The sequence below is a fragment of the Lissotriton helveticus genome, chromosome 2_2 (genome assembly GCF_964261635.1).
Source record: "Lissotriton helveticus chromosome 2_2, aLisHel1.1, whole genome shotgun sequence".
Lineage (NCBI taxonomy): Eukaryota > Metazoa > Chordata > Amphibia > Caudata > Salamandridae > Lissotriton > Lissotriton helveticus.
This window is the reverse complement of record NC_136060.1, coordinates 325254517-325282206: the sequence shown is the minus strand read 5'-3', so window position 1 is coordinate 325282206 and position 27690 is coordinate 325254517. Positions and strand designations below refer to the sequence as shown.

General features: G+C 43.6%; 1 protein-coding gene across 1 annotated transcript; it reads right to left on the bottom strand.

Moving 5' to 3' along the window:
• Positions 1-24084: 24084 nt before the first annotated feature.
• Positions 24085-26091, bottom strand: DRD5 (dopamine receptor D5). The gene has a single exon (XM_078678989.1). It carries the CDS (start codon positions 26089-26091, stop codon positions 24688-24690), a length of 1404 nt encoding a protein of 467 aa, XP_078535115.1. The 3' UTR covers positions 24085-24687.
• Between the last annotated feature and the right edge of the window lie 1599 nt (positions 26092-27690).

Sequence of the window (27690 nt, the reverse complement as noted above, 5' to 3'; positions counted from 1 at the left end):
AGTTCAATATTTGGGGCCCAAAATTGAAAAAGGAGTTAGCAAAGTAACTCAAGACAGAATGAATGTGATTTCAGCGGAGCGCCCGGAGGCGCGGCTAAAGTCAAGGAGAGCCGAGCGCTCTGTGGGAAGCTCTGTGGGAAGCTGCCAGTGAGGAGGGGGAAGCACTCGGGAGGACCTGCTGCCATATCCCATTGCCGTGAGGGGAATGGCTGTAGTACCCATACCGCCAGTATCCTGACCGCCGAGAGGGCAAGGGACTACATCCCCCAGGAGCCCCGGCGGGCGGGTGACGTCAGCGGAGCGCCCGGAGGCGCGGCTAAAGTCGAGGAGAACCTCTCGCAACGCGAGTCACGCGCGGGAGCGCCCAGGGCTAAGCCCGGGCAAAGGGCGGGCCCTCTGTGGCCCTCAGAGGACTGAGGAGGACGAAACGGGCCACCCCACTTGGCCCCATCGAAGGGGGAGGTACAGAGACTTTAAATCTTTTTAATACTTTCCGCTTTGATACGCCTATTATCGTTTCCTGATCTCTGCTATTTCAATAACTATGTCCATCTGGGAGGAATTGAATGCCCTGTGTGGCACAAACTATTCACCGGAGGTATCAACCCCCCCTATAGTGGGAAGAGTCACTGACCGAATAAACTGCACTTCCCAGGAAGCACCTTTATCCCCCGAAAAAATCCTTCTTCAGGCCAACTTCCTGTCCCGGGGTTCAAACAGTAAAAGGAAACATGAAGAGTCTAATAACAATCAAATGTGCTGTAGCCCCTCATTACCACCCTCCAATCCTACGTTATTAATGACGGATACGGTTGAGACTACAACCAATGACTCTGTGTCGCCTCTCCAACTGACCCTATTGGCCCAAATCGAACGATTGTTCAACTCTGCATTATCACCTCTGGTCACTAAAATCATCGATCTGGGGGACAGGTTGTCTAGTATCGAAAAAACATTAAAAAGGATTTACCCAGTACCTGAAAACACTGCTATACCTACATGTCCTACTTTTTCTACCAATCTCGAGAAGGCTAGGCCCGTTGCAAGCAGGAAAGCTCAAACTATTGATTCCCCCCTTACCACACCCACTCCAAGAGGCCGCAATGTCACTTCTAAGCCTGTATATGCCCCTCACACAACTTCTAGGACCACTCAAAAAAGAAGGCATCAAATTAATCTACCCCCTGAAGCCGCCCCATATGTAACGGTCCTCTCTGGGGTCCCTGCACTTAAACGGGGCAAATTGGAAACACACCAGGACCTGCTGAATAAAGCCATCTTTTGGCTCCAAAATAATAGACCGTTACCACCTACTCTAGATGGTGGAATTTTGAGTGTGAGGAGGGTGGGGTGGCTAGGCATGTTGCCTAAAGACATTCCGGGGGACTTGATATTAATCAAATTCAAACACAGGAACATTGCCCCTTATTTACGATCTTCACAGCCCAAAATTGGAAATGGTCCCATCTGTATTTGGGATTTGCATGACTTTTATCCTAGTCCCCAACCACTGAATCATAATACCTGGTGAAAGGGGACTGTGTACACTTTGCGTTATTACTCTGATTAGTTGACTTGTTCTTAGTTCTTTTCAAATAGATGGTTCTCTTTTAACTTTGTAATGAATTGTCGAGTTACTTATGTATGTATGTATTTCTCTTTGTTGCTTTTATGGTTTTAAATTTAAAAACCGAATAAAGCTTATTTGAATTGAATTGAATTGATGTGATTTTGCAAATGGGTCCTCCTAAGACTCAAAAAGAATTTTGAATGTTTTTGGGAATGGTTGTATACTGTAGACAATGGATCAGTGAGTTTTTACTGATTGCGAAGCCTTTCCAGAGGTTGACTCATAAAGATGTGGTTGATCCAATTGAGTTGGATGAAGAGAGTATGAAAGCTTTTATTGAATTGCGAGACAGCCTTTGTTGAGCACCTGCATTGGGAATGCCAGATTATATAAAAGAATTTGCATTGTTCTGTTGAGAGAGAGAGATGGGTGTGCACTTTCAGTTTTACCACAAAAACATGGAAAGGCACATCTTCCAGTGGCATATTTTTCTGCTACTTTGGACTCAGTGGCTGCAGTGTGACCAGGCTGTTTAAAAGCAGTTGCTGCTACTTGTGTGAGTCTTGAGCAGATTGAAACAATTGTTATGGGATATCCAGTGAAAGTGCATGTGCCATACTCTGTTGCGATCCTGTTAACAAGAACTCGGACTCAGCATATGTCGTACAGCCGACTGATTAGATATGAAAAAGGGATTTTGAATGCTGAAAATGTGAACAACATTGAATCCAGGAACTTTGTTGCCGAGTTCAAGTTATCAAGAAGTGAAAGATGATGTAGATCATGATTGTTTGGATGTGACAGAATTATGCATGAAACCTAGACCAGTCATTAAAGATACTCCACTAGAAGAGTCAGACAGTGTGATGTTTTATTGATGGATCTTGTCTGAGAGTTGCAAAAGGAGCATTGAGTGCTGCTTATTCAGTATGTACAGTGGCTTGGGTTCTTGAAGTATCCTGCCAAGAGGGAACAAATTCTACTAAAATGTCTGAGCTAATTGCTTTCACTAAAGCATGTATAATTGGCAAAAATCTGAGACTAACCATATTCACTGATAGTCAATATGGTTTTGGAGTGGTTCATGATTTTGGTCAGTTGTGGATGCAATGAGGATATCTGAGTTCTTCAGGATCCCCAATCCGGAACAGTAAAAATGTGAAGGATTTATTGAATGCATTACAATTGCCCAAAAAGATTGCTGTACTAAAATCTTCAGCAAACATGTCAGGAAATACTATGTGACAAATGGAAACAGATACGCTAACCAAGTGGCTCGTTTCTGTGCACAAAATTCAATTTCAATCAACAGAGGGTTGGAAAAAGAAAGCTACAAATTGCCATTTGATGTTTTCTTCTTTGGAAACATGGGAAGAGATTAGACAACTGCAGGAGGAAGCAAACGAGGAAGAAAAACAAGTTTGGATTAATTCAGGTTGTGAAAAGAGAGCAGAAGATGGGTGTATGTTGATGGGAGACCAGTAGTGCCAGATAGTTTACTCTCCCATGTGGAAAGGATGTACCATGGAATTACACATGTTGGAAGAGATGCTATGAACAGACTCTTCAAGCAGTCATGGTTTAAACCAAAATTCAGAGTCTTTGCAGAGAGACTATGCTAAAGGCAGCAAAATCCTGGCAGAAAGACAGTTGTTAATTGGGGTCAAATTGGAAAAGCGGCAAGACCATTTACCAGGTTACAGCTAGACTTTATCGAACTTCCCCCTTGCAATGGACTAAAATATTTGTTGGTTGTTGTTTGTTTGTTTTCTCGTTGGGTGGAGGCATATCCAACAAGAAGGAATGACAGTCTGACCGTTGCTAAATTGCTTTTAAGAGAGATAATACCACAGTTTGGTTTTCCAGTCTCTTTAGAAACAGATAGAGGCACACATTTTAACAATGAAATAATTTAGATCCTTTGCGCAGCATTTCAAATTGAACAAAAGCTGCATCGTGCCTATCGACCAGAAGCATCAGGGTAGGTCGAGCAATTAACAGCACTATTAAGGCCAGACTATCAAAACTGTGTGCGTCTACAACACTGAAATGGCCGGATGCTTTACCCCTGGTACTAGAATCATTCCTGATAAAAAGACTGGATTGAGTCCTCATGAAGTTTTGATGGGAAGAGCAATGAGAGAAGCAATTGTACCAGCAAACAAATTGCTGATTATTACTGATGACCTAGTGCTTGATTATTGCAAAGGATTGACTGATCTGGTGCGTTCTGTGTCTCACCAGGTTGGAGGAATTGGAACCACAACACAGCCTGAACAAGCACATGATTTGAGTCTAGGAGAGTGGGTTCTGGTGAAGAAACACATGAGGAAGTTCTGTTTAGAACCCAGGTGGCATGGACTATACCAGATTATTTTGGTAACAACGACAGCAGTGAAGTGCGGTGGCTTGCCGAACTGGACACTTGCGAGTCATACAAGAAGAGTCCCAAGTCCACTTAAAAGACAAGGAGAAGACAGGCAAATAGTAAAGAAAAAAACCAAAAGCTGAAGGACATGAAGCTATAGAATCTAGTGTTACAGATTCTGAAAAGGCTGAGGAAGAACCGAGCACAAATTGAATAAAATGGGCACCAGCTACTAGGTCTCAAAAGACTGCTGTTGAGAAAGAAATGGAGAAAGTGACTGAAGAGAATCAAGCACAAGTACAACAAAAAAAATAACTGAATAAGAGAACTTGACAACTTGACCGCGAAGGTGAAGAAGCAGTTCAAGTTAAGAAAGCAAGAAAAGGTGATGAGTGAAAAGACTGAAATACACTCTTGAAAAGAAAAAGCCAGATTTAATAGATGAAATATCAATTCAAACTGAATAAAGTGACTCAGAAGAAGAACTGGTACGAAAAACAAAGAGAATACGAATTCCAAATAAAAAATACACAGCTCCAGAATGGACATATGTGGTGTTGGGAGAAATTGAAAGCACAAGTCAGAACGAAGAAGAAGCTGGTACTGATCAAAGTGATCAAAGCAAACTGTGACCACCTTAAAAAGAACTGTGAAAAATAAGGTATGACCAACTCAGTGAAGATTATTTTGAAAGTTCCAAAGATTTGAAGAAGAAGATAAAAAAAAGAAAAAGAGGGGTAAAGAAGAGAGGCGTAAAGTGTAGGGATACCCTGCTCTAGATGGTTTTTGGATACGTTTTCTTCAAATCTTTAGAATAGTTAGGTTTTTCCTAGATTTTTAATTTTTTTATATAGTGTCTAAAATGGCAAATGGTAAAGAAAAAAACACCAAAAGCTGAAGGACATGAAGCTATAGAATCTAGTGTTACAGATTCTGAAAAGGCTGAGGAAGAACCAAGCACAAATTGAATAAAATGGGCACCAGCTACTAGGTCTCAAAAGACTGCTGTTGAGAAAGAAATGGAGAAAGTGACTGAAGAGAATCAAGCACAAGTACAACAAAAAAAATAACTGAATAAGAGAACTTGACAACTTGACCGCGAAGGTGAAGAAGCAGTTCAAGTTAAGAAAGCAAGAAAAGGTGATGAGTGGCCAAAAGGAGTGAAAAGACTGAAATACACTCTTGAAAAGAAAAAGCCAGATTCAATAGATGAAATATCAATTCAAACTGAATAAAGTGACTCAGAAGAAGAACTGGTACGAAAAACAAAGAGAATACGAATTCCAAATAAAAAATACACAGTTCCAGAATGGACATATGTGGTGTTGGGAGAAATTGAAAGCACAAGTCAGAACGAAGAAGAAGCTGGTACTAATCAAAGTGATCAAAGCAAACTGTGACCACCTTAAAAAGAACTGTGAAAAATAAGGTATGACAAACTCAGGGAAGATTATTTTGAAAGTTCCAAAGATTTGAAGAAGAAAAGAAAAAAAAGAAAAAGAGGGGTAAAGAAGAGAGGCGTAAAGTGTAGGGATACCCTGCTCTAGATGGTTTTTGGATAAGTTTTCTTCAATTCTTTAGAGTAGTTAGGTTTTTCTTAGATTTTTAATTTTTTTATATAGTGTCTAAAATGGCAAAGATAACAGAGACTGGATATCAAAATCATAGTTTTAAACATAAATGTATTAATGCTTGCTTATGCAGTGTTCTATTACTAACATTGGTGTGGTTAACACTGATTGTTTTTGTGCCTGTTCTAATGGTGACTAATCACAAAAATAATACTAATAATGTTGAAAGTGAGAAAGTGGATTTGGTTACAAAAGACAATTTAAACACTAATATAGAAAAGATAGAGGATGATAGTGTTTATCATCATGATAAATGAAATAATGATTTTTCGTTAAATGTTTTTACTAAATTACTGTATGAGTACGTTAACACAATGAATGCGTGAGATTGTTATGTGTATATGCAATTACCATTGTCTGTCTCAGAGGAGGTGACATATCAGCACCTACGTTTAACTTATGGTGTGTCTTGTATTGTCTTAACTAGTCTATTCTATGAGAGGGAAGGTCTGGAGTATTATTACTCACATTTTGATGTAATATTTTCAGAAATACCCATTAGAAGAGATTTAAAAGTTGTTTATGGACCAATTTATGCAGCATCTATGGGAGATGTTTTCATTAGTAACAAACCAATAGATACAATAGAAGTACATAGAAATAATTTAACATGTAAATTACTGCATGAAGAAATTGAGTTTATGAATTTGGTAGAAGATAGAAAGCTGCTGAGCATAAAGTCTCATGTACCTCTATGGGTTTTCAGAGAGGGTGATTACAAAAAGGGTGAGACTTACGCTGCCATGACTCTAGATTTTCAACATAGAGGAAAGCTTTGTGTGTTTAGAGAAAAGATTAAACTAAATAGTTACTTTATTGGTTCTAGTGAATGTGAGAATACTTTCTTGATAAAAGGAAGTTGGGGATTGAAAGGAGGAAATGATCCTGTTTTTCCAGGAATTTATTTTGTGTGTGGTAAGAATGCCTACTATAGGTTACCAGCAGGTTGGTATGGGTGTTGTTATTTAGGCATAGTGTTTTCAAATGTGTAAGATATAGATAAGGATAATAAATTAATGAAATAAAACAAGGACTAATACGTAATTAGAGAGAGGAGCGAGTTATTCTCAAATAATTGGGGATATTTTTGGAGCACTGATACCTTCAGTTGGAGTTATTCTGAATTCACATAAAATTAGGCAACTCTCCACAGTGGTTGATTGTTTATCAACGGATACTGCTGGTGGGTTCTTGATGATTGATACTGAAATGGTTGCGATTAGATCAATGGTTTTGCAAAATCGACTTGCCCTCGTTATATTATTGGGAAAAGAGGGTGGAGTCTGTAGTATGTTGAAAATACAACAATGCTGTACTTATATCCCTGACAAAAGTACAAATCTTGAGGGGTATATTAAAAATATTACTGACCTTCATGAAGATTTGACTCAACTGAAAGTTGATGGTGTTTGGCAGAAACTTGGTAAGAGTTTGTCTTCTGTCGGAAATTGGTTTTCTACTATTGAGAGTAGCATATTAGGGAAAATATTAATACCTATTTGTTAGAAACGGGGTAGCCTAGCATGAGCGGGTAGGCCAAACTCGGAAGCAATGTGTAAAGCATCTGCACAGTCCAGACTCACAGGCGACACACGAGGAACACCACAAAAGAGACTCCACACCAGGATGTCTAAAACTAGTCTTTGTATTTGGAAAACACATTAGACTCGTGATCAGATTCACATATAACACTGTGCCAACTGGCACCAGGTTGTCATTTACAGGGTAATTATTTACACAGCAGAGCCAATGGGCCGCTGCCAGAAGTATAATAGAGTGTACGGGGTAAATGTAAGAGCATCAATAAATGTGTAACAGCCAGTAGCTACTGGCAAGTCCATGCACCTAGTAACATCCTATTAGCACAAGGCAAGAACATAAAGCATCATAACTTTAGAATCAGGCATAAATCACATTTGCCCTAGGCCTGGAATGAAAACATCAGGTTAGGCACAGAAATGCAAAACGCATATTCATATTAGCATTGGCTTAAAATGCAACATTAGGCATACTATCACACTATGCGTAAAAATGGGCATGGGTCACCTTGGGCATAAACATCAAATACATTGTGTCAGACATAAGCTTAGATCACCATAGCACAATCCTAGGCATAACCTTAGGCATAGGAACCCCTAATGTATCATATCCTCATAAACAGAAAAACATTATGCATAACACCAGCAATGTACGCATTAGGGGGGAGCATTAGGCATGAACCATGAGCCTGGGTATAAAACAGAATCAGTAGAGGCCACGTGAAGCAATAACCCCTTCCTTAGTTGCACAGGTGGAGTAGTGTGGCTCACTGGTTAGAGGCAGCAGGCCTGAGAGCAGAAGTCAGCCCGGGACCAGGGTTCAATTCCCGACGCGGCAGGGTCGTGGACCTTGGTCAGCGGACTTGATAATTCTCGCTTCGGTGCTTACTCTAATCAGGGGTTCCACTCGGCAACTCTGGGCATTAGCGTGCCTAATCTCCACAACGGCCCCACCAATTCCGGGGATGCCTGGCTCCACCTTGGGGACTCCCAGCAAGGGACCATCCCACAGGGAAGGCCAGGACGGGTTCCCCAGAGTTATACAGCGCCGGGACGCCCCGTTGCTGGGGCAGCTGTGCGCTTTACAAGTACACTACATTTACATTTACATTTACATCCCATCAAGCTGTGGTGAGCACATTATACCGAACACCAATCATGTGCATAGGGGCCATCCAGGGACACATCAATACATCTGGGGATCTCATTAGCACAAACAACGCATTATGTATTCTCATGGGCATGAAGGAACATCACTAGACATCACTTGCCCTATGCATAAACCCAGCGGTGAGGCTACATTGCACATAACATCAGTAGCAAGGCACCATATCATTAGGCACAAAAATCACATTATGCATACATCATGTGAATTAGTCCTCATCAAGTACAAAATGCATCAATCAGCAGGGGAACCATTAGGGGAAAATCTGTGCGCATTATAAATGTCCTCAACATTGTAGGATAGCCTGAGGCGCCACTGCGCTTGGAGAGCCCCCGGTCTGGGACTCTGCACATCGTAAATGCCCCAAAGCGTTGTAACTGCCCACTGTCCGGCGGGGCAGTTGAATCAAACAAACACTGGATGGGCTTGAGCCCCCCTCTGGGACTCAGAAATATAAAAATTATGGGGCTCACAAAGTACCAGCCAGTTGGGGTCCCCTCCTGGGACCTGAGACTCAAGACAAATGCCTCCTGTTGCAGCATCCTGCAATTGCGGCATCGCTGTGTAGCCCTCCGGGGCACTGTGGCCCAGTCCGGGCTGGAGCCCTACTCGAGAAAAGGGATGAAAGGCAGCCGCCCACTGCCACTGGGGTAGCTGCCTGGCAAGTCCAGCAAATGGCGATGCAGCCCCTTCCTGGGCCCCCTTGGGCCTCAGGCACCGACAGTGTGTCTCGGCCGGCCCCAACCTCCAACAATCTGACCACGTTGCCCCACTCACCAGCAGTCCAGGGACTCTGCACCTTGGTTCCACGTGGAGCAGCAATGGAGCCCCCGAGGCTCCGATCGAGCCCCTCCTTCCCAGGGCTCCTCTATCCGGGTCGCCATCTCCTTTTTCCGTCTGCGACCCAGCAACACACAAAGGCTCTCTCTTCCAACGGAGAGCCCTGCTGTCCACCACCGCAGCTGCCTCGACTCTCTTCATCAGGGCTGCCCCTCGTGAGATACTGGACTTATGTTTTGCAGCTTGTGGAGGTGGGGTAGGCTCCCGTCCTCCTTTCGGCCCGCCACTCACTTGGCTTCGCCCGGGTCCCCTCTTGGGACCCAGGACTTAGATGCGGAGCCCGCCAGGCTCCGGATGGCTTCCCCCAGGAAGGGGGAGGTGGAGTTGGCGTCCGCGAGGCTCTGACCCATCAAGCCCCGCCCACCATGACCCACGAATGCCTGTCTTTCGGCTTCTTCTCCTTTTTGCTCCTCTCTTTGCGACTCAGCCGCAGCGGTGATTTCAGGTGGCAATGAGTGGTAGGCTCCCTCTTAATTTGTAATACAAAGCGGGGTGGGCACCCGTTTTTTTTAAGAAATGCATAAACACGGGGTTGGCATCCGCGAAGGACCACAAATGTGGGGTGGGCTCCTTCTATATTTGAAAGCATAAATGCGGAGTGGGCACCTGCTCCTCTACGGCGGCCCCGGGGGGGGGAATCCCACACGCCGGGATCCCCTCACAGCATGCTGGCATCACAGCACTGCATAATTCAGCTCCTCACCTCCTTGAAGTACAGGCCAGCAAATTATAGCGCTCGCGAGGCGCTAGGGAGCAGAAGGGCACACAGTCACTTCTAATATAGCGCTCATGAGGTGCTAGGTAGGAGAGCAGGCAGGCAATGTTGGACAAGAACAGCAGGCAGTGGGCACTCATCAAAACAGGACAGCAGTTCCTAGGAACAGTCACCCCCCCCCCCATAATGTGGCACTCCTCCTGACATAGCAGTCTTCACTCCGGCAAAGGGCTCTCACCGGTCCGTGGACAGAAGAGGGGTCCAGATGGGCTCAGGGGCCAGCACACAGGCCCTTGCGGCGGTACCTTCTGGCAGAGTGTCCCCTCCAAGTCAAAGTCAAAGTACACTCTAAACACATGGACTCTCAGCTCCTCCTTATATACGCCCCTCACCCCACCTACTAGAAAGTGCCAGAAGCTTCCGGAAGGGTCCTAGCAGTTCCAGTCCCAACTATCACTGTGGGGGAGGTGTAGAGCACCCTGTCACTTCGATCACTAGACCGCCAACCCACCTGAGGCAGGCAGGCACAAAGTACATCAAAATGGCGACTGTGGAAAGTGACACTTGTAACACAGTGTAAATAAACCTGCATACACCACTTTGCAGCATTTAACATTTAACATTTGCATTCCAGACACACCAAACATACATATTTATTGTGTTTCATTGTAAACCACCAATTTCATGTTAGGAAAAAAACTAGGGGGAAGGCAAAACAAAGTTCCGGGATGACCCTGCAAGCAGGGCCAAGTCCAACACTATAACTTCAGTATTTGTAGTAGTATAAGTGATCATCATAGTTTATAAATTTTGCAAATACAAATGCAGAAATGAAGAGACTGATCTAAAACGTAGAGCTAGAAAAAGGAAGAGAGAAGAGATAGAATTTGAAGCTAAAAGAGGGAACTACTACGAAATCATGAAAGACTTAGATGAAAGAATGATAACATAAAAAAGAAGTACAGTATTTTCAATAAGTGGCAAATTGTATCTTGTTAGGTATTTTTGTGAAGGCACAAAGATGCTATCAAAGGGGGGACTGATGGAGTAGGGTTTCGTGTAAATAAAACGTGCCTGGATTGAACCCTTAGTAACATATATTAACAGTGTGCTCTGAAGATTTGTATTAATAAATGCTAAAATAAGGGAAAATGCTTTTGCGCAGGTGTAAAAATTATGTGTGAGATAATGCATGAAAAACTAGGCCACAGTTGATTATGGCTTTGAGAAAATAATAAAAAGACGAATGCTGCTTTTGTGCACGTTAATAAGATTCTGCTAGGAATAACACGGGTTGTGCATGGGTTAGTGCAATGCTGGGATGGTGTGCTATGAAATTACATTTTATCAAAATAATAAATGTTTTGTTTGATTCTTGTAGAAAATAAAAGCATGGGTCCACTTTCCTGCATGCCAGTTTGGGGTTAACTTTGCTAAAAGAGAAATAAAAGAATTAATGGTGGAAGTAGGTTTTGGTCAACTAGCAGGAGGTCATCGCTGTTGTCAGTTTACTGTGTCCAGATAGAGGCCTACTTGTTCCTGATTCCTGACTTAAATCTTTGTCGCTTAACTCTTCATGAGTGGCCTACTGCCCTTAGGCCTGAGGGTAGATTTCCCTGATTCTTACTTGGGTTAGTATAGATAATATTCTGAATTTGTATAATCATTTGCAAATGTATTTTGTCTCTGAAACTTTTCTCTCTTTGCCTATCCACTCCTTCAATGCACTGTTTATTTTGTTATGAGTTTGTTTCTGTACATTGCTAATGTTTTCTCTCTGTGATAATCTATGATTTGCATTCATGTTACTGTACTTGAATGAGCATTTTATTTCACAGTATTTAGGATAAATATTATAAAATGTACACTGAGTCTGTTATTATTTAATAGTTATTGATAGGTACATAATTATTGTCATCAACTACTCAACTATAGGTCTTTCGCTAAAAGTAATACATGTTGCAAGGAGAAATGCAGGTTCTATTTTGTATCTGGTAAGTTGGGTATAAACTTGCATCACACTGACGCCCAGCATGAAGGGATCAGTTGGGTAGTGTAAATGGGCCTATGTTTATGAAAAGTTATCGATCCCTGATCACTGGATCACTGCGTTCATCTAAGAATAGACAATGTATCAGCTGCGCAGTACATAAACAAGTTTGGGGGAGTTCGATTCAAAGGTTTAGCAGATTTGGCCAGTGAATTTTGGCATTAGTGACTAGAAAAAGGGAGTATGCTTCAGTCAGAATAGCTCCCGGGGTTGGCAAGCTCAGTGACTGATTGGGGATCCAGGTTCCTTCACAACAGCAGGAATTTTTCTTTAAATCTGAGCATATTTCAAAGAATTCTCACGCTTTGGGCAACACTTCATTTGAACCTCTATGTCTCCAGGTTGAATAATAACATCCCGGGTTCTATCACAACTTCCCTAGTTCTTCAGTTGGGGACCGGATCGAGAAGCAGAGGTGGTGGATGAATTTCTTCAATATTGGAGATATCTTCACATTTATATTTTCCCCCCATTTCCCATGATCCTCTGGTTGTAAATTCCTGTCTGCAGGGTTCCATCAACTTTAATGCGGATCACACCTTTTTAGCCATCCCAACCTTGATACCCTAAACTATTGGAAATCCAAACAGATTTTCCCTGAATTCTTCCTTTATTTCGTCTCCTACTCTGAGACACTTCAGGAATTTCTTCGCAAACTCATTCCAAAGGGTCATCTTCATATTATTACATGGAAGATTTCCGGTCAGACTGGTTTGTCCAGGGTCCTTTTAATGACACATTTCTATTATCAAGGATACTTGGGCTATTTCCGCTCAACCAGATACAAGCATGCTTGGGCAGCCTTGGTTAGGTGTTGTATTGAGTAGGAAATTAACCCAGTATCTGCCTCTCCTGTGGAGCTGGTATTTTTTTTGTTTCTCTGTTTAATTCAAGTAAGGCCTACAGAGCAACGCTTACAGATCAGCGAATTCCGCAGAACGTATCAAAGTCAAAAGTGAACTAAGAAGTAAACATTTTCTATGGTGAAAAACCTTAAGGTTGAACCTTTCAAAATGTCCTCCCGTATAGAAGTATTCACCTTTGTTGGATATAAAGGCAGTATTTGTTAGAACTGGATTTCTGGTTAGAAGAGGCATGCACCCTGTCCATGCAGGAACTACCATCACTCTAGTCAGGGTAAACTAGATACACACTAAAAGATAACCTGTGCGCACCCTCTGGTAGCTTGGCACAGACCAATCAGGATAAACCTAAATAGGCAATGTGTAAAGTATTCAGCAACACACACATTAACACAATGACGACGCCACGAAAAACAATCCACACAGGCTTAGAACAATAAGTAATTTACAACAAGGGGATGAGGCAAAGCACCCAGCACCTATTTTTCAAGCAGGAAACGTATAAGAAGAAAATGTACTTGTATCTAATTTCTTGAGTGCGCAAGTCAGAAGGGTCAACCTCTTAACCACCCCATATAGGAGAAAACTCCCTCCAAATGTTATCAAGCTTTTGGCTCAGCACAATAAATTCTTCTGTCACTTTTAATACTTCATCAAAAAGTTCGAAAAATGCATGTCTCCAGGTGCCAAATATTTCAAAACTCTGTCATCTTCATTTTTGTAAACGACTTCTTTATTAATTTTTTTTTTTTAAATCATCTTCTTGTGCCCGTTCGTAGCCAATGCATTCTACACATGTAGACTTTGTCAGGGTTTTCTGATCAACTCTTGAAACCATAATTGAATGCAAGGTAATCAAAATATCCTATTACAAGTGCCAAATCGTTCAATCTTTCTTTTCCCTTTAACCAGAATGTTATTAGTTTCTGATTTTTTTCCCTCTGGCCTTATAAGTTAGCAGGTTTCCGCCCATAGGTTAAAATGTTCCGTGTATAATTGCATCCATCCCCATCGTTAGATAATCAGTTCAAGATGGAATTAAATGAATCTTTCACTACACCTCATATCATGCCAGATTCTCCTGATCTTGCGAGTATGGTGGCTCTGCTTCCAACAAACTCTTCCTGCTGGAATCTACACCTAGCAAAGAGTAAGAAATTCCAGCAGGGAGAGTGAACATACACTGAATATTTTAACCTATGGACGGAAACCTGCCAACTGATAAGGCCAGAGGGGAAAGAACAGAAATTGTCATCTTAAACCTTTAACTCCTAGAAGCCTACTTGCCTTTGCTGTTAATCAAACAGCATTGTCTACCTCATCTGAATTGTATTATATGCGGTTCCCGATTGTATGTATAACTTATGATAATCATGTACTGTAAAGCGCTCTGATACCCCTGTGGGCCATGTCCGGGCTTTGCCTTTTCTTTTAATCAAACAGCAATGTCTACCTCATCTGTATTGTATTATATGCGATTCCCGATTGTATGTATAACTTGTGATAATCTTGTACTGTAAAGCGCTCTGATACCCCCGTGGGTCATGTCCGCGCTATATAAAACTTTATAAATAAATACAATAAATAAATAAGGTGTGACAGGTATAGAACAATAGATTATATTTTAATAAGCAAAATAAGACCAGAATGGCAAATATCTAATAAGTAGAGCTGGAGTTATGAATTTTTAAGGATTAAATCAAAATCTAGTACTTAGGGTCCAAAAGCGCTTAGGGGTTACTTGAGGTTGTGCTCGACTGGAGTAAAGCTAAAGTTCAGGATAACCACGATGGAGGACAGGACGACTACAGGACTCATGAAGGTCCCGCTGAAAAACTACCTTGAATGGAGCAAGCATTGCCAGTTCTGATCTACCCTGGTGATGAAGGCTTTGTCAGTGAACACCTTTACGATGCAGACACTGCTTTGTCGTTGAGTCATATTGCCTGGCGACGGGAAGGCATGCAGTCTGTCAAAGCAATGTCATCGATCAGCTCCTGCGTTGGCATCGAAGAGCAGTAAGTCACTTTTAATCAGCGCAAAGTCGTCAATGCGTCAAATGTGATGCTTTTGTACAGCAGATGTCGCCTTTCAAGGACCCAAGACTGTTTGGGCACCACTTGACTGGGCAGGACTCTCAAATGGCAGCCTCCAGGTGCTGTTGCAGGGTTGAAGGAAATATTCGAGGACCCTGAGACTTCAGAACATGGCGAAGCCAGCCAACCTCTGGAGTCACTCTGGAATCAAGTGAGATGGAGTGAGTCCTTGTCCTCAGTGAGTCAGAGACCAGCAGGCAGAAGTGCAGCACAGCAAAGCAGAAAAGCAGTTCTTCCAGAGCAACAGTGAAGCAGGGTAGCCATCCTTGTAGCACAGTAGTCTTTACTCCTGGCAGAGTTCTTCACAGGTCCAGTAGTGTACTGTCTTGGTAGGGTCAGAGGCCGAGTACTTATATCTAGTTGTGCCTTTGAAGTTGGGGTGACTTCAAAGCAGGCCCTTGAAGTGCACTGGTACCCCTTTATTCTAATCCCATCCCCCAGACTATCAGTAGGGGGTAATCAGCACTTTGTGTGGGACACAGGACACTGCCTATTCAGGTGTAAGTGTTGCCCCCCCCTTTCTCCCCAGGAAGAGCTATAGAATCCTTAAAGGAAAACGGGATGCATTTAAAAAGAAAAAACGAAACTTTGTAGTTTCATTATTTAAAAGTAGGCAGTGGTCTGTAGGACCACTGCCTGCTCTTAAAAAATATGTGTTTTCCATTCTCAAAGGGAAAAGTGCCCCATGGGGATTCATTTACATTTGCAAATGAGTTACCACCTTCTTTAAGGAGTTGGTAAAATATGAATGTTTTGCAACCGTAATTCGGTCCCAAAACATTCATACTTTCCATTCAGATTTAGTATTTGGAAGGGACGCCCTAAACACGCCCCTTCCAGACACCGAAACTGAAACATGAATTGTAATTCGGTAACGTATTGGTAACATCGCTATTTGTGTTTCATACATATGTAAAAGCATTTTTGCGGTCAGCAACGGACCTATCATCTGTTTCCGACCTCAAAAATGCTTAATACATGTGGCCCAAAGTCCTGACATCCCTAAAAACATGTCTTGGTCGTTGGAAGCAAAAAAGTGTGCAATGCCTTCAGATTGATGAGAGGTGTCTTGTAGTTGTATTAGTAACTGAGAGATTTGTGCTAGACTCTGGTTCCTTGTCACATTCTGCGGTGGAGGGGCATCATTGGGCATTATGCCACGGGAAGTAAGGAATGGATCGTGTAGGTGTAAACTGCAGCAAATTGTTGCAATGCAAGATGTGTTGGTATTTGTATCTCACTTCGTGAAAATGAGAAAACTGCTGCCCACTGTTATTCCATTGGCCGGTAATTAGTTCTCTAAATGGAGAAAGAGAAGTGCTGGTACTCAGCACATTGATGGGGTAGGTCTTGAGTTCTGGTATGGGCGTTTATGGGGGAGTGGCTTCTAGGCAGGCATTTAAAAATATCCCATTTTCTTCTTTAATGTAAAGCGTCCAAGTGCCCCCTCGGCTAAGTTTGGTGAATAAAGTGCAAGGCGTAATTGGTGTTTGTTGAAATTTTATGAAGAGGAAACTTGGCTCAAGAGCAATAAAGCTTTTTACATGAGAAGCAGAGGTTATATTTTTATGGCACGGGGAAATTAAGAGATTTGCCAAGCATCACTTAATGTTGAGCTGATGCTGGGATTTCACCTCCTGTTGCCATAAAAACAAACAAGCATTGGTAAATGCACTAAGTTTCGCCTATGTGATTAATTAGCTATAGCTTAGTGAGCAGCTGAGCAATATAATTTAATAGAGCACCATAAAAATGTTATGACTTGTTTATTGAAAAGGTCCCTATTTTGTGCAGTAACTGGTGGTAAGGCACTGGTGTATGTGACACAGAGAAAAACACAGCATTCCCACATTCCCCCATAGACTTACCACCTCTACTTAACAATCTAGTTAAATACCATCTTACATAATGCACTAGCAAAATAATCACACATGGTGATGTATGGTAGATCCTCTTAGAGAGGAGCATGGCTCCCACTAGGAAGACCAGTACCATTATCAGAAGATCAGCAAAATATATTGGCACATTGGTATACCTCATGAAGAACGCAACCATGGTAACAGCCTAATGAACTGCACTGGATGACCCAAAGCACAAGTAGAAAGAACAAGAAAGTAGTATGGGGACTAGGAGCAAAAGGGAGCATAGGAACTCGGAGAAAACAGCTGCAGCATTCGAAAAAGCCTCATTCACTGACACAAGGTTGTGGAAGAAGAATGAGCATGTGGAGAAGTAAAGAGCAGCAGCATGAAAAGAACCCAAGAGGAGGACTGTGCAGACTAGAAGCAGCACCGAGAAACACTGTGATGAAGTTCATGAGGATGGAGAGCAAACGGAGACACCATGACAATGAGAATCGACATCACAGGAAAGGTATGCAGCAGGTGCAATCGAAGCCTGCCACATAATCCATAACAGGTAATGATTAGAGGATAGGACATCTGAAATAAAAAAAGGACATGGAAGAACAGAAATCAGGGAAAAGTGGCAAACCATAGTAATATGAAAAATATCAGGTAAACATGCCTACAAAGGAATTATTTTATATAACAATACTTTTTAGCTTTTTGACAAACCAATTCTGAGGACCCAAAATAGTGGCCTCAATCAAATCAATTGTTTAACTTACTTCAAAAAAGGTTTGTGATTTTTTAAGAACTAGATCAAAACAAAACAAGCAAGCATTTGTTTTGTTATGCTTGCTTGTTTTGTTTTGATCTAGTTCTGGATTATTATATAAAAGAATTCTCTTGTAAGCATCTTTACCTGATATTAGTCTCACCCAAACATTCAAGGGTGTATTGGGTTACCCAAGTTGTTGAGTAGTAATATGAAAAATGGCATTGGGAAGAGCACAATGGAAAAGGAATGGTACAAACTAAACAACTTAAAACTTTAAAATGTGAGGCTTGTCCATGGTAGTAGAGAATTACAATTTATAATAAAACATAGCAGCAAGATGTGCAATTCACAGCACATGTGCTTTGAGGAACTGCAAGAATCAAAGATCCAAGGGCCCATGGGTAAAACTCAACGTTACATCTTCATATTTGGGAACCGTGGCATTTTACTTTTAAGAAACCATTTGCATCTCAAGCTCACATTTGTAGTCAGGTAGGCAAGATGTCATAGCCTAAGTTACAACTCTGGCTCACACTCTACCTAGCTTGTTCCCTTTGCCAGTGAAGCATTGTAGTACATATTATACAATTTATGAGGGGAAACAACCATTACAATACAGTCATTACAACGCACCACCTTTACAATGCGGGTGTTACAATGCAATTGCATTTACATTGCATGCTATTACAACGCATGTCACTACAACGCCTGCCATTACAATGCATACCATAACAACGCATGCCTTTACAACACGTTATAAGGTATGTAATGGAGTTTTTTTCAGATTTAGGGTGGGTATGGGTTTGGGGGTACATGGGAATAGTAATGTTTACCCCTACAATATCCAACACTTACCCTACTGTTGCACTCACTTCAGTGGGAATAGTAATTTTACCCCTACACTAGTCAACACATACACTACTGTTGCACTCACTGGAGTGTGAATAGTAATTTTACCCCTACACTATCCAAAACATACCCCACTGTTACCCTAAAAGTATTATGCATTGTAATGGTATGCGTTGTAATGGTATTCATTGTAATGGAATGCGTTGTAAAGGTAGTTTCTAAAAATGCATTGTAATGGCATGCGTTGTAAACTCATGCATTGTAAAGGTAGCTGCGATGTAAAACCCGCGATGTAAAGGCATGCATTGCAATTGTTTGCGTTGTAACATCATATATTCTTTAGAAGGTGTTTGTCCTACTAAAAATTTGAGACACCACGCTGGTTGTCGCAGAAGTGCTTGAGTTGTTTGGAGATGTGTTCAGCACCTAAGACAATGTATATTGTGGACAGGTGCAGGTTGTAATGCTCCAGCTGGCAGTATAATGAATTATGTTAGAACGTGTTAGAAATGTGGGTCTCTATTTGGCAACGTCTTGTCCATGTAGGAACGCTTCCTTCTAGTCAGGTAAGGGAGTTACATACCCGAGATAACCCCTGCACACCCCTTTGATAGATTGGCACGAGCAGTCAGGCCTAACTCGGAGGCAATGTGAACAGTATTTGTATATACCAAACAGTAACACAGTGAAAACCCTACAAATGGACACCACACCAGTTTAGAAAAATAAAATATCTTTAAACCAAAAAAGACCAAAACAACAAAAATCCAACATACATTCCTTAAAATATCACTTTCAAAATGTTTAAGCAATTCTGTCCATAGAACTCTATGGATGCGTTGATTTTAGTACGGAAAACAGCCACAAAGGAGGAAGGCACCAGAAAACATGGGACGCATTGGTTCTTGATCCCCAGGGTAATGAAGGCGTCAATTCTGTCTGCTGCACGGAGGAGATTTGTTGCATCAATTCCTTACTGCAAGGAGAAGCTAGGCGTTTATTTCCGGAGGCGACTCCTTTCGGCAGGGTGATGAATTGGAAACTTGCCTCACAGGTGCGATGCATGAGAAGATCCAGGTGCTGTGGATCAATGTGGAGACAAACCGGGCGCTGCATCGACTTCCACAGCTGCAGGCAGGTGATGCGTTGATTACTGCAACTGTACAGTAGGGCCTGCGTCAAAGTCGGAGTGGCGGTCTCGGACGTTGGAGAATCTTTGCTCTGGACTCCTGCTGCGGCGGTTCTTCCAGATGCAAACAGGCACCTCATTGATATTGTAGCTGCACTCCACTAATGCATTGGATTTTCCACTACATGGCAAGCATACTGTGGGAAAACGGCACTGACAGGGTGATGAGTGGATTTTCGGGTCTTGAAGCTGCAGAAGGACCTCCCAGGGCCCAGAATTGGTATAGGCAACACTTGGGAAGTCAGGACTCCCAGCAGTGGAGTTCAGAGATGCTGCAGATCAACTCTGTGAGGGCCCTGAGACTTCCAACAGGAGGCAAGCACACACAACCCTTTAAAGAACCTTGGAAAAGCAGGATACAAGAAAGCAAAGTCCAGTTCTTTCACTGCCCGGGGACAGAATCAGAAACTGCAGGCCAATCCAGCAAAGCAAGACACAGCAAAGGGGCAGTACTCCTCCTGACAGCTCTTCAGCTCTTCTTGGTAGAATCCTCAATACACAAGTGTTCTAAAGATGTGGGGTTATAGGTCCAATACGTGTACCCCTTTTGTCCGTTGAAGTAGGCGTACTTCAGAGGAAAATCTTTGTTGTTCATAAAATCCTGCCTTGCGCTACCTTGGGTCCAGAAACAGTACAGGCACTGGAGACAGCATTGTGAGAGGGCAGGCACAGCCTTATTCAGGTGTCATTGACAACTCCTCCCACCACTCTAGCTCAGGAAGGCAGAACATCCTGGTGATGGGCCATCAGGATATGCAGGGCACACCTCAGTTCACTTTGTGTAATTGTCTAGGGTGAATGCACAAACAACCCAGGTGTCAATCTAAACCAGACATTAATTCCACAGGCAGGCAGAGACACAGAATGGTAAAGCAAGAAAATGTCTACTTTCTAAAAGTGCAATTTTTAAACATACAATTTAAAAACCAACTTCACTAAAAGATATATTTTGAATTCTGATCTCAGGGAGCCCAAACTCCAAATCTCTATTTCTTCCCAATTGATAGTTAACTTGTAAGATGTTACAGGACTGGATCCAATGATAGCCTATGGGAGAGATAGCCATTGCAATAGTGAAAAACAAAATTGGCAGAATTTCACTATCAGGACACCAGTACATGTCCTACCTTTCACATACCTTTCACATACACTGCACCCTGCTCATGGGGTTTCCTTGGGCCTACCTTAGGGGTGCCTCACATGTGCAAAAAGGTACGGTTTGGGCGTGGCAAGAATGTGCATTTGTAAGGTCTACATGGCAGTTAAAAACTGCCCTCACAGACACTACAGTGGTAGGTGTGAAACATGGTTAAAGAGTTACTCGTGTGGGTGGCACAATTATTGCTGCAGGCCCACTAGTAGCATTTGATTTACAGGTCCTGGGCATACACAGTGCGCTTTACTAGGGACTTACCAGTAAATCAAATATGCCCATCATGGATAACCAATCAGAATCACAACTTAGGATGCCAGGTCCAATAGAACATGTTATGGACTGGAATCAAGTGAACCATCTGTCAAAACACTTCATTTCCTTTGTTATGTTTGTAGGGGTTGGATACAGACAGTTTTAGATGGGTGGCAGGTCCCTGATGTAGGGTGTATATTTCAAAAGGAGCCCAGGGGGAAAAGAAGCGACAGGGTTGCCCTCCACTAAACAAACATCAATGCACAAAAACCCTGTCTCGTTTGGCGACCAGCGTATTTTTCTTCTGTCACTGCGCGAAGAATGTCTTACATCAAATTCTTCCGCTACACTACCCTTCTTATTACTAAGTTTGAGGGTATGAACCTGTATCGCCCTTTATTTAAAAGATTCAAACAAGGAAAACCTCTTTCAATTCTCAATTGACAGAAAAAAAGAGAAAAAAAAATCTTACCGTCTGTGCACCAAATCACCAGTACATTAAAAAATGTGTAAAGGACAAAATGACCACTCACGGGCGCACCACCTTCGGGGTAACTGGGAGGTACTCACCAGATTAGGCCCCTTTTCTCATCACAGGCAGTCATTTTGTCCCGGAAAAGAAAAGAATGTGTCCAAACAAGAAAAAGTATAAGAGTGTGTAAGTGCAGAGGAGTGAACAACAGCCTCACTCCACTAGTGACAAAAAGTGATTAAAATCGACAGGCACACCTCTCTCACAGCTTTATTATTAAATACTAGGTGTGTTCTGTCTAATTGAAAGAGGAAAAGATAGCTATCATTGCATACCCACATCCGCTGCCAACATGTTTCTTTGCCTATAAACTTACGGCAAATTCGTCAGGGCTAGCAGCACCACTGTTGGACACTTATTTCTCTTTAAACCTCTGTCAGCGTAAGTCTCTCGTGCCCACTGCAGAGGCACAAAGCTTTGTCTCAAAAAACTCCTTCAGTGAGTCCTCTATGGGATGGACCCAACGGTTGTATTATCAATCCGTTGAAGCCTCATGGAGCGCTTCGTCTCCTCCCTCCTGATGTAGGGTGACCAGGTGTACCGGATTAAGCCCGGACGGTCCCTGTTTTTCACCAGGTCTCCAGACAGATTTCAGGAAATGTAGCACCTGCCCAGGTTTTTAGAGAGGGTCAGCTGAAAACGGCGGGAGGTGTTTTTATGTTGCATCAAGCAGGGATAGTGAGCAGTTGTTTCTAGAAAGCAAGTTAATTAACAGACAAGCTTCTGGGTTTAAAAATTGCATTTTATGTATGGTCAAACTACCTGTTCTGTAATTCTGTGCTGAGGAGCGCTGTCATTCTGTGCGCTCGCTTGAAGTAAAACGGTAGTCCTTCTTCTATTTTTGGCTTTTCAATTCTGGTCACTCTACCCTGATGGCACCACTAAACACAGCATACAACTCAACAGACACTACACAACATACAGTACATCAAACAATGTGCAGAAAGGGGAGTGTGTGGATTTTTTCTCTTCTTAAATAGTTCGTTTTATTTTACATGTTTTGCATTTGTATTTATTTTTATTGTTTCTGTGAGCAGTGCACTATGAACCTAAGGTGCATTAAAGGACACTGATAAGCATCCTTAAATGCGATCAGCGAGCGGTGGTATGCTGTTGAATACTAGAGGACCTTTATTGGCTTTCTCTTTGACTTTTCGTGGTCAAATTCATTAAACATGCCCTCCTCCATCCTGTGTAACGCATTGGCTTTCTGTCGCCACTGATAGGTTAAGGTGAACCCTTCTCCGAAGGTGATATGAAAGTAGTTTTACACTAGCGGTTTGAAGCAAGAGGCTACAATCTCACACAGAATTCACCAGGCCAGCTGCTCCACAAGAGGTCAAGCAAGAGGAGGGCGGGAGGGAAGGAGTGTGAAAGACATGCTGCCGACAAGTAACAGACTCAGATAAAAAAAAGTTCCACACAAAAGCGAATGAACAGAATACTTTGGTACAGGAACTGATGAGAGCCCCTTTTTAGATATATTAAATACAAATAATCTCAGAAGCACAGCACAAGCGCTGTGCAGGCGAAGCCTAAAAAGTATGCTTTAATGTAAAACTTGCACTTCTCGTGTAAAGCGCAATGTCCTTGTGCCAAGTTCACGCTATGTATAACTGCAAAAAAAAGTATCAATTGCACACTGCACACGGGAGCCCAACTTGTTTAGGCCCTTGGGCAGTCAACAGCGACGGTATTACAGAGCTGCACCTCTAGCCCTCAGGCCACTTCTCCTTATTTCTGTTAAAATTCAAGGATTCAGCAGCAACCCAGCCCTGCAATACCCTGCCCATTGGCTGTCAGAGCACCGCACTGACACGAAACATCTGAAACCTTCCTATTCAGCAACACCTGCGCTGCACTACCGATACCCCAGAGCCCGACCCCAACTTGCCACTAGGAGTACCCTACTCTCTTGACACAAGAAGTTCTGGTACTGAAGGAGAGTACATTGAGAAGTGCTGGTATTCTGTACCAGGGAGTACCAGCCAATTTAAAGCACTGCCTGTAATACGATTAGACGCTGTCTCCTGATCTGATTTAGTGTACAATTAAACAGTATGTTTATATTGCTTTGAGACGTCAGCAGCACGCAGGACATAGGACGACAACGCGTTCCCGTCCCCAGTAACTAGAACAAAGGTTTGTCACACAACCAGCCCATTTTCTCTTCTCTGGTAATATACAAATCTTCAAATCAAAGAGTCCGCCCCCCTCCCCACCCCCACTCACCCACTCAAATCGTTTTCCTTGAGAGGGGAAAATAGTTCAGTGGTAGTATAAATATCATGTGACGCAGCCCAACAATTTAAAGCAAAAAGAACTTTCAAGCAGGCTGAATTTCGCCAGCCCACCTACATTGCTTGCTCGTCACCTTATGGAATTGTCCAAAATATGCACTTATAACATCTAAAGGCGTAGGAACGTGTCAGCAGCGACTATCATGCACAATAATAACAAAAAGTCTGTGTGTTTGCACCCATCAAAGATTGGTTGAATAGTAGGACACTACAGCTTTTTTTGTTTGTGAAATTATCTGCTAAAAAGGGTGTGCTGTATTTTACCAGAAAGTTGATCCCACTGCCAAGTGTTCCGAGAGGATAGAGAACAACTCGCAGTCGCACCAAAGAATATTAGGAGAGCTAATGTAATAATCCGTTTTTTATTCACAAATGAAAAGCAAGAGAATGGGGTTTCTGTAATTTTTCAAAAATACATTTCACAGAATTAGATTTAAATATCACAACATGACTAGAATTTGGTGCCTACCAATACTCCATCCCATTGGGTTTTACACATTCAGTATTTTCAATGATGTTGGTGACTGTCAGAATTTCAGATATTGAATAGATCAGACGGTGAAACCACGGAGTGCAAATGTCTTAACTGGACAATGGAGTGATGTTGCATGCACTGTTTAAAAGGGCCTTGACGGTGCTGAGCAGCAGTGCACGATTCAACTAGTCCTTTGAGTTGTGATCGTCTTCAGCCCTGGCCACAGACACGGAACTTCGTTAAACACTGCCGGGAAGTGACGCAGCCACGGAGCACAGGTTTGGAGTGCACGTCCTCACTTGCCTCCACGTCCACCTTGGCGGGACGTTGGAACAGCGCCCTCGTTTGTAAACGCAGTCGCGCATGTTGTATAGTCTTTTACTTAACAAAAAAATATATCCTGTTAGAGCGATTTTTAAGGTCCAATAGTATGACGCCTGCATAATCAGACGGTCATGGGCTGTATCTATCCCGTCTCAATGCAGACCGTTGGGGGTAAAAGGTGTGATCTTGTCCAAGGAGATGCCGTCCGTTGCCGGGTCCTGGTTCAGGGAGCTCTGCGAGATCTGAGACATGCGGTCGAAGGTGTCCTCGTTGTCCTCCTCGGTGCAGTCCACCACGTTGGGGATCATGTTCACGTAGGCGGTGGCGATCTCCTTGTGGAACACCGTGTCCTGGTTGTAGGAGATGAGCTCGTTGCTGATGTTGACCGTCTCCACCGGGGTGCCCGAGCAGAGGTTGCCGCAGCCCAGCAGACTGGCGAAGACCTTGCGGAAGTCGGCGTTGAAGGCGTAGATGATGGGGTTGAGCGAAGAGTTAGCCCAGCCGAACCACACGAAGATGTCGAAGGTGGTCTCGCTGACACAGGGCAGGCCCTGCTGGGCGCCGGGGGCCGAGCGGTCGCAGAAGGGCACCATGCAGTTCAGGATAAAGAAGGGCAGCCAGCAGAAGACGAAGACGCCCATGATGATAGACAGGGTCTTCAGAACCTTGGTCTCCTTGCGCAGAGAGTGGCGCAGGCTCCTGTGGTGCTGCTGGCAGTCCAGCCGCGCGCTCCGGCAGCTCTGCGCGTGCTCGGCCGCCCGCTCCAGCGTGGAGATGCGCCGGATCTGCACCTGGGCGATGCGGTAGATGCGGGTGTAGGTGACTATCATGATAGCCACCGGGATGTAGAAGCTGATGAGGGAGGAGGAGATGGCGTAGGTCCGGTTAAGGCTGGAGTCGCAGTCCCGGGGGGTGGTGTGGTTGCTGCGGGGACTCTCGGCTCCACTCCGGTGCCAGTCCAGTTGCACGGGGATGAAGGAGATGAGCACCGAGAGTGTCCACGCGGTGCCGATCATCACCAGGGCCACGCGCGGGGTCATCTTACGCTCGTAGCGGAAGGGGTTGGAGATGGCCCAGTAGCGGTCCACGCTGATCATGCACAGGTTCAGGATGGAGGCCGTGGAGCACATGATGTCAAAGGCTACCCAGATGTTGCAGAAGGCTCCAAAGGGCCAGTGGCCCGCCACTTCGGCCACAGCCTTCCAGGGCATGACCAACAGCGCCACCAGCAGGTCGGAGACGGCCAGGGAAACAATGAAGATGTTGGTAACCTTGCCCCGCAGGTGCCTGAACCGCATGACAGCCGCGCACACCAAGACGTTACCGAAGAGTGTCCAAAGGATGAGCAAGGAGAGCAGGGTGCCGGTTACGCTCTGCGCCACGGCCACGTCCCGGTGCTGCGCCTGATGCTGACGGGACAGGCTCCGGTTCAGCATCTCCTCGTGCAGCGGACCCAGGGGCTGCCGCCGGCTCCAGTTGTTCCAGATGGGCATAGCGTGCACACGGGCTCCAAACGGGCTGCCCCATCGGGCCGGGCTCTGCTGCGGGCAGCACATGCACCAGATGTCCGAGGATCACACGCACGCGGGGAGCCGAGCTCTCCTACCTCTACCAGGGGTGAGTGGTGTGCCGGGACCGGCACTGCACCGGCGGAATAGAGGGATCAAAGCCCCGCTGCAGCCGCCAGTCCTCACACACATTCTGAAAAGTGCCCAGCTTCCTTCCAAGTGCTTCTGCTTCAAAGCGCCTGTGCGCCTCCTTCCCTCTGGTTATCAGAAAGTGCACGTCATAATGTCCAGTGCAATCTAACTGCGCCCCTCGGCCGATCCGAAGTGGTCTCTTTAGAAACCTCAGTGCAGATTTAATGAGCTCGTAGGTGAAGGTAGCTCTGGCGCTATCCCCACCGCTCCGGCTCGTGCGTGTTTTCTGGTTTACGTTAAGCAGCGGGGTTGGCTATTCTTAGTGTCGCCGAGGGAGAAGTGGGGGCTGCTCGCGCGCTGTGCACCGGCTGCAGCGTGTGTAGATCATGAATGAATTCGCTCGGAATGGGGTTTGTAAGTCACAACTCTGTCACCGCCTCCTCTCCCCCTGCGTGGAATGCGCGCTTATCTCCTGCGCGCATCTTTACAGCAGGGGCGGCTTTTCATGCTGAAGGCTGACAGGTGAACCAGCCACTGCTACGTACGGCAGTCTGAACTAGGGCACCAAGTTGCATCCGGGTGAACTAATATAATATAAATATAAAATATATGGATTTTTTTTCCAGATAAACTCGAACATTCTTCTTGGATTCAAAGATTTTAATTGTAAAATATTGTAATTGAATAGAAAAGTGTTATTTGTTCTCCTGATTAATTGTTATAACATCTATAGTTTCTGGTTCTGCACATAATAACCCAATAACAATAGGTATGAACTATACCGTTCCACAAGTGCCAGACGCAAACCTAGATATCATAGTCCATTCGATTTGCAGTGTTGTACATTGTAGTCACAATATATAAAGAGATCGAACCCATCGCTTAAGGCAGTTCAATTGTCTTTATGTCAATTATACATTCAGCAAGCCAATTCCTCGAGTTGTCAAGTCCGACCCATCATGTATCCCCTGCAAACACTCTTCTCTTTCGAGAAACCATATATGGTAAGTGGTAAGTATTAAGTATTATTGTACTGTTTGGTTAATTAAAACCTTTATAATTTCCATATAAAAAGTGTTGTAGCAGCAGAGTTCATATTCTAAATCAATAAAAAAAAACTAAAAAAAAACAACTTTCATGAGTGGTATTAACATGCGTAGAGCAGTTGTCAGTAATTGTTTGCCTAGACCATAAGTTAAAAAAATCAAGGCTTAATTCTCAAAGGGAGAGAGACTGTTCTGTCATCGGTAGGTTTGTAACAGCAATGATGAATAATTGCTGTTCGCTTTTCTGCTTAAGCATATATCGTCCAGGTGTTGAGTGACCAGAAAATGTAATTTTCGCTTTAATGTAACGCTTTAAGGGGCAATGGGATGCAAAGATAAAGCAATCCAGTCTCTTGACAAAAGAGCTTTTGCCCCTGCCGCTTCCATGAATTGAAGAAAGAGACGCGCTAGCTGTACATCTCTACCTCCGAAACATGCCTTTACAGCTTGTCTGCAGGTTCTTACCTCT

What these genes read in the sequence shown, in the direction of transcription:
- DRD5 (XM_078678989.1), bottom strand. Translation starts at nt 26,091, where the DNA reads ATGTGCTGCCCGCAGCAGAGCCCGGCCCGATGGGGCAGCCCGTTTGGA.